Consider the following 8,291-nt stretch of genomic DNA (forward strand, 5'->3'; position numbering starts at 1 on the left):
TTTATTTATAGTTATAATGTGCATATTATTATTATTTTTTTAAACTGACTTATAATGTACATATGATATAGTCTTTTCCCTACCTTTTTACGTATTTCATTTAGACCGGTATGGTTACACAGGTCATGTCCTGAAAGAATTAAACAAATATTTTTTTTATTTATAAAGTAAATAAGTTTATTTAAAATTAAAATTTCCATCAAAAAATTAAAATTTTAACATAAATTTGTGAAAAGTCGTTTTACGCAATACTTTTAAAAATTCTATAATGTCCCCAATATGATAATTTTTTTTAACAAAAAGTAAATTTAAAATGACTCAAAAGTTAATTTTTGTAATAATTGTTAAAAATATCAGTTTAATGAATTTAAAAAATAAAAAATTATTAAAAATACATTTATCAAATCCCGTCTCAATCTCGCAGGAACCAGCAAATTAATGAAAAATTATAGAATACTTTCGGAATATTATATGTGCCTGTATTTTCTAAGCAATTATTATTTATCATATTTTTTTTATATTTTTCAATTACCCAATACAATACGGATTTAGGGTGCCTGCTACGCAGCCCTATGGGCTTATTTTGCGATCCGTGTTGATAATCTGAATCGTTTACGTTTTGGAGTACATCGAGTAAAATATACTTGTAAAACATTAAGTTAATAAGATATCGTTAACCCGTTCATCTACTCACATTTGTATTCATTTTAATACTTTAAATTATAATGTTATTTATTTTTGAAGATACAAATGTGAATAGATGAAAAAGTTAACGATATCTAATTAACTTAATTTTTTACAGGTATATTCTATTTAATGTACTCTAAAACGTAAACGGTTCAGATTATCAAAACGAATTCCGAAATAAGTCCATAAAGTCGCATAGTAGTGCCTGCTGTGCTAGGTGGGCACCCGAACTCCATACAATACCTCACTAACTTATTTTCTTCACCAACCACAATATCATATAGTACCACGTATTCATATTCCGAGATTGGTTTAAAATGTTGAAATGGGATTTCTAATTATAGAATAATATTATCAACCCCGGTTGGTAGCTCGAAATTCGTGGGTCGAATTTGGCTCGACACCAAAACAATGCCGTTTTGGTGTCTTTTTTTTTTTTTTTTTTCTTCTTCTTCTTGTGTTTAATCAGAAACGAAGAAGAGGGGAGAAGAAGAAGAAGAAGAAGAAGAAGAAGAGGAGAAGGGAGAAGAAGAAGGGAAGGGAGGAGGAGGAGGACTGGAGGGGGCCCAATTATTAGGGCTGAAGGCGGAGGCGGGGGGCAGAGGCGACGAGCTACGAAGCTGCGACGAGGACGGCGGGCGGAGGCGGCGGAGGCGACGAGCTCCTCGCGGCGGAGGCACAGGAGGGCTGCGACGAGGATGGCGAGGCGACGAGGCGACGGGGTCGGCAAAACCAGCACCCGCCGTCTCCCTCTCTTCTCCTTCTCCTCTCTTCTCTCCCTCTCTTCTCTCCCTCTTCGAATTCGACCCAAATTCGACCCACGAATTTCGAGCACCCACCCATTTTTCTAATATTATACAAATAAAAGTAAACAAAAGTTATACTATAGAATAATATGATTGAATTTGAATTTTTCATTTTGAAAGAAAATAACTAGCATTGATTTTAATTAAAAAATTATTACCAACACATCATTAAATTTAAGGAGTGTTTAGAAATTGATTTTTTAATAATTTTTTATTTTTATAAAAAATATGAAAAATATATATAAAAATAAAGAAAATAGTTTGACTTTTTACAGTGTTTTTTTTAAAAATTGTAGTCTACACTAAAAAACCAATCTGAACTAATCAATGGATTTTTCGTAATTCATTATTATGTATTTATATTAAAATATTTTTAATATTTAGCGGTTATATCTTTCAAAACTTAGAATAAATGGTAAAAATTTAACACCATAAAATAACCAACTAAATCTAAATATAACCATTTTTTTTTTTTTTTCAAACCAAGAAAAGAAAAATCAAAACCCATTTCTCTCTCCCCTGTACTGTATCCAAAGAGAGAAAATCTCTGTGTAACCGTCCTCTGTCTCTTTCTCTCTTATGGCCTTTGTTCTTCTGTCGTCCATCATCATCATCATCATGTTCGTCCTCAAAGCTTCATTGTTCCCTCCAACAATGGCGGCTCCTCGAACAGACCTCCTCGCAAAAATATGCGGAGATGTGCGCGCACAAGACGAAACCAAATACATGAGAAGCTACGCTAAGATTTTGCTAACAATGCAGAGAGAAACGCTCGTAAACAAGTTCGCGACAGGTGAAGACGGTGAAACACCTAATAGGATTTTCGTGTTAGGGCAGTGTATGGATGATCTCTCTCTCGACGATTGCGATAAATGTTTCTCGAAGATCAGTTCTCGATTGATCGGTTGCTTCCCTTTCACCGCCGGTCGTGTTTTTCTCGATGGTTGCTTCATGAGGTTCGACAATTATAGCTTCTATGAAGAAATCGCTTCAGAAATCTATGATGTGCAGGTAAATTCATTCTACATTTCTCCAAATTTATTTATTTTTGGTTGTTAATTTTGCATGTAAATAATTTGTGAGCGAAATGGAAAATAATAAGAATTTCTATTAATTTTTTGATTGTTGATTCTACTTTTGATTTTGTTTTTGGAAAACATAAGAGCTTTTATTCATTGATGAACACAGAGAAATGATATATTTTTTTTAATTTTTTTTTTAACTAACAGATATTCATGTAAGATAAAAAGCAATAAATTGTTACTTCTTTTGCAATTTTTATTTTAAAAATAAGGTACCAAAATGTGATTATCATCATGGTTACTATGCAAATAATTCTTTATTTTAGTTAGGGTTAATTGCATTTTTGGTCTTCAAATATGAATTTTGTGTCATTTTAGTCCTAAAATTCCAATTGCATCAATTTCATATATAAAATATTTAGTGTGTTACAGTGATCCTCATATCTGACCCGTCAATATTCATAATCAGAATCACGAGTATTTTTAGAAGAAAAAAAGAAGAAGAGTTAATTAATTTTTTATTCCTAAAATGTGTTCTATGTCATTGAATTTGGTCCCAACATTTCATGTCAATTTCATTAATGCTGATGTGTTTCACCAAAAAATAAAATAAAAATGCTGATGTGTAATTTGTTATTCCAAAAAAACCCCTGATTCTGAATATTGACTGTGAGGATCGAGCAAGGATCCTCTCCTTGCATTCCCTACTTCACTTCCTCCTTGCAATAGTCAAGATTCATCTTAAAAGAATCTAATGGTTCAGATTACTTTATTAAAAATTAAAAAATAATTTTTTTGGAAGGATCTACACCATTAAATTCTCTTAAAATGAATCTTGACCATTGCAAGGAGGAAGTGAAGTAGGAAATGTAAGGAGAGAATCCTTGCTTGCGAGGATCACTTTAACAGAAATTTATTACTTTGGGAACAAAATTGACACAATCAAATGTTGAGATTAAAATTAATTACACGAAACTCATAGTTTATGGACCAATATTGCAATTAAATCTTTTTGTTAGTAAAAAAAAGTAGTCACTTTTTGTTCTACAACCATGGTTTGTTTCATATTTTATATACATTTAGCAAAAATTATAATTTCCTTCATCTAACATATTCTTGTGTATCTTGACCTCTCTTGGGGATTGAATGTAAAAAGAGATGCAGCGACACTGATGCTGCTGCTAACTCTAAGGAATATGCATTTTCGGCAATGGTATTGATAGATAATTTGGTAGAAAAGGCACCTATGAACAAAGGCTTTGCAGACGAGGAGACAAAAACGAATGGCATATCAGTCTATGGTATGGCTAGTTGTTGGAAGAGTTTGGACAGTGAACAGTGCAATAAATGCCTGATAAATGCAAGCGATAGCGCCTCGTTATGCCTGCCATCAGAGGAGGGGCGTGCACTCAACACCGGCTGCTTTCTACGTTACTCTAGTTATGCATTTTCAAATAAGCCTACTGCACTGATAACTCGAGGTTAGTCCTACTTTTAAATTCCTGGAATTAGTCTACACAAAAAAGTATTTGAGACAAGACTTTCAAATTGGGGTGGCCAAACCAAACTTTTAGTGGGTTCCTAAATTTTTTACTAAAAACTGAACCAGTGTTGCTAGAAAAAGCTAATACCCTAGCGATTTACGTGATGGCTTTTGGGATGCCATAGCTTAAGTGATTATTAACATCTTACATACATTACCTCTTTTTCTCACGTTCTTTCCCATTTTCAAGACATTGATATAAGTTTTACGGTTTACTATGTAAATCTCTTGCAGATGCTATTCTTCTATACATGGTATATACTCTTGGAGCAGTTGGGACCTGCTTAATGGCAGTTTTTATAGGGTTTTTTGTGGGTAAAATCATTTTCAAGAAACGATTAAATCGCCAGTTTGAAGAACAGGGTAAGGTTGATTATAGACAGATGCGATGATTTCTTTTTCTATCTTATGATGGGTTTTATATTTGGGAAACACTATGGTGCACACCCTTCAAACATGAGGCATAATTAAAGAACTTGTGAGTCATACTAAAATAATGTCATAATTAAAGAAGAAAATTGCTCATAACTCAAGAACATGGCGTAACTAGGGTGTATATGGTATAGCCTTTTTAAAGGGGTGTATATTAGAATTTCCTTTTATATTTATCTTTTACAAACAGATAGCTTAAGGTATACTTCAATGAACTCCTGAGTTGGTCTTGCTATTGTGTTTGTATTGAATTTTTTGAAGGATTGGAGATAGATTCATTAGCAACGATGTGCCTGCGGTTCAAATACTCAACACTACAGAAAGCAACAGAGGACTTCAAAGAATCCCACAAGATTGGTCAAGGAGGATATGGTGAAGTATTCAAGGTAAATGCATGCATTTAGTAAGTTTCTTTTAAGTATCCTTTGTGAGAATATATATTGTATATATGGTATATATTAGGAATTAGGCAATTTCCTAATATATACCATATATACAATATGTATTCTCACATCCTTTTCATAATTTTATGGGTCTTACTAACGAGTGCCTTAAGGATGTGTTTGGTTGAGGGATTTAAGAAGAGATTTGGAAAGGAAAAAAGAAAAGGTAGGTAAAATGTGAATAAAATATACTTATATTTCACCTAGTTTTACACACCTTTTCCCTTTCCAAATCCCTTCCAAAATCCCCCAACCAAACACAGTCTAAATGTTAACAAAACTTAAAATAGTTGTATATTATTTACAACACTCACAATTATGAAAAAAAAAATATATATACAGTCATTTCAAACTTGTTAACAAGTGTCCTTAGAACACTTGTTACCAAAAGCTTAATTTTATTATTTTATCTAATATTATTAGTGCAATAGGGAGCATTGGCGGATGGTAGAGAAATTGCTATAAAGAGGCTATTCGTAGGCGGCAAGTGTCAAATTCAGGCGGTTTGCAATGAAATCGACATCATTTGTCAAGCCCAACACAAGAATTTGGTTCGCTTACTTGGTTGTTGCTTCACTAATGACAGCCTCCTTGTGTATGAGTTCCTTGCAAATGGAAGCCTTGATCGCATCTTATTTGGTATGCTATCATAACCAATCCTCAAAAAAAAAATTGAAGTAGGTAGTGTATTGATATTTCCTTTCTCTAAATGATCTGATTTATGTTGTGGTACCATGGAAGGAAGACCCAGAGAAGAAGAAAGAATTAGACTGGAAAAAGAGGCTTGGGATAATCATAGGGACAGCCAAAGGTTTAGAGTACCTTCACAAAGATTGTCAAGTTCGGGTTGTTCATAGAGACATCAAAGCGAGTAACATCTTATTAGACTGGAAATATAGACCAAAAATTGCAGATTTTGGTCTAGCAAGGTTCTATTCAAGTGAAAGAATAGTTGCCAACACTGCCATTGTGGGCACATTGTAAGTACTTTCTGCCATAACCTCACTTTTGTTTCTCCTTTCGTGATTAACTCTTGAACGAATAGCACTTCAAAATCAATAATTTTATGTGCGTAGAAAAATCAATGTGTTTAGTTTTTTCTGTGCACGTAGCATTATTGCTTCAAAATACTTGACCTTTTCAATTAGTGATGTCTCGTTATGATTTTGTTGTACCTTTTGAAAACCAACTCTTGTATTGATTCATTGATTTAAGAGGTTACATGGCTCCTGAATACCTTGCACAAGGACGATTAACGGAAAAAGTTGATGTTTATAGCTATGGAGTTCTTGTACTCGAAGTAGTCAGTGGTGTGCAGAATAACAAATTTCATTCCGAAGATACTCTCAGCACACTAGTTACCACGGTAAATCCCCATGACTCTCTCCTATCTGGGCCAAGATCCTGTGTCTCTAAAATTCTGGTCTCATGTGATGAGAAGTTTCAAATATGGGAATCTGGAGGCACGGTTATGCAGCCAGTGCATTAAGGACATAGGAATATGAATTTTGGAGATAGATGATTCCATGACTTCTTTCCATTATTTATTAAGGAAAATTACATCCATAGCCCCTGTAGTTTACCTCTTATGTCAAATTGGCCCTTATAATTCTAATTGCATCAATTTTACCCCCTTTTTTCTTCTTCTCTACATTATGCCAATTTAGTCCAATTAAAAATGCCCCTATAGAAGTTAGACTGAAATCAAGGAGCAAAATTATCTATTCTCTCCCCAAGGTGACTGAAAACTTATCGATTAATTTGAATGGACCATTTTGTTCTTGATTTCTATTAATTTCTTAATGAATGTTATCAATTGGACTCCATGCCATAATCCGAAAATTTTAAAGACAAAATTGATGCAATTAGAACTACAATGACTAAATTGACACAAGAGGCAAATAACAGACACCACAGGTAATGATTTGCCAAAATATTTTATTAGTTGTTGTTGGTGTGATGCTTAACCTTGTTTTTTTTTCTTTAATACTCTCTACAGACATGGAGGCACTTCCAGGAAAATACAGTAGCAGAGATCATAGACAAAAGCATGGAGATTGAAGATGTTGAAGAAGTACAAAGAATTGTACAGATTGGTTTGTTGTGTACACAAGAGTCACCAGCTTTAAGGCCTACAATGACAAATGTAGTTGAAATGCTTAAAGAGAAGAATGTAGAATTGCCAACTCCATCAAAGCCTCCTTTCACGGATGACTTTTCATCAATCTCATCTGCTTCTTTTGGCTCTTCTAGGCAACAACACCGACATTTGCTTTCAGTTGATTCTTGTAATAAATATTTAGAGTTTGATCATAATGACAGATGATTTATATATCCTTATATATCCATGATTTCTCCCTCTCTCTCTCTCTCTCTCTCTCTCTCTCTCTCTCATGGCACAATGTACTACTAGCTAAGAGCATCTCCAGTCTACTCATTTTTTTTTTTCAGATTTGAGTAAAATCTTGAGCAAAAGCTTCATTTGATAAAGAGGACTCCCAATGGCCAAACTCAAATTTGAGCAAAAGTTTGGAAAGTGGCAAAATTGTAAATTTAGAAGCTGTTATATCACTACAAGTTTGCCCTTACAAATTTGAGTAAAAAAATGATTATCCTTTGATTGGGTAAGAATTTAGTAAAATTTATTTTGGTACGAGTTTGAGTAGAGAAGTGGCGAAAGGTTTTGAGATTTTCACTCAAATTTAAATGTGATATAGATATATATATATATATATATATATATATATATATATATATATATAAAAGAAAAAGAAAAAGAAGAAGAAAGGGAGATGTCATAACCAGGAAGTTCATGGAACTCTCACATAATACTGTTTGGTGCATTTTTGTAAATTTAAAATTGATAATCGGAAGCAAACTCTTTTTATTTTATTTTTTTTCTAACTTGTCTAATCTATTTTTATCAAAAACCTAAAGTAAAAGTTGTATAAGTAAAAATTGTGTCAAGCAACATTCTGGCATAAATTTTTAAATAAATAAAAAAAAAAGGATAAATCACATATAAGCTGTATCAGATGTGGTTTGGACATGATTTATTATTTATTTATTATAAAAAGACATACAAAAAAGTACATCAATAATATGACAGAAATAAACTAATGAAATAAACTAATATGGCGGCACCTCATCCATTCATATTAGTAGTTAAATTTTAAAATGATGGCTTGCATGAAATCATTTTCCCTTTGATATGAGAAATTACAACCATTCTTTTATATGATAAAACTATTTTTTTTGTTTCTTTCTAATATTGTTCAAGTTTTGTAGAATGTCTACCTCCAAAAGGCAGAATTTAGACCTTTCTTTATCTTTTTCTCTATCTTCTTTTTTCTTTTTC

General features: G+C 32.8%; 1 protein-coding gene across 4 annotated transcripts; it reads left to right on the plus strand.

Moving 5' to 3' along the window:
- The first annotated feature begins 1,977 nt into the window (after positions 1-1,977).
- On the plus strand, positions 1,978-7,302 carry LOC114316292 (cysteine-rich receptor-like protein kinase 46). Of its 4 annotated transcripts, none has more exons than XM_028262963.2 (8): positions 1,978-2,504; positions 3,672-3,996; positions 4,293-4,421; positions 4,752-4,876; positions 5,365-5,572; positions 5,679-5,913; positions 6,149-6,299; positions 6,933-7,302. In XM_028262963.2, the coding sequence occupies exons 1-8, from the start codon at positions 2,073-2,075 to the stop codon at positions 7,257-7,259; spliced, it is 1,932 nt and encodes a 643-aa protein (XP_028118764.1). In that variant the 5' UTR covers positions 1,978-2,072; the 3' UTR covers positions 7,260-7,302. The 4 variants fall into 4 exon arrangements, with proteins under 4 accessions (XP_028118764.1, XP_028118766.1, XP_082778861.1 ...); XM_028262965.2 differs by having other exon boundaries at positions 1,987-2,504; positions 6,212-6,299; XM_082922735.1 differs by lacking the exon at positions 6,149-6,299 and having other exon boundaries at positions 1,987-2,504.
- Positions 7,303-8,291: the final 989 nt, after the last annotated feature.

Source organism: Camellia sinensis, chromosome 4, assembly GCF_055761805.1.
Source record: "Camellia sinensis isolate YWXY chromosome 4, ASM5576180v1, whole genome shotgun sequence".
NCBI classification, from domain to species: Eukaryota; Viridiplantae; Streptophyta; class Magnoliopsida; order Ericales; family Theaceae; genus Camellia; species Camellia sinensis.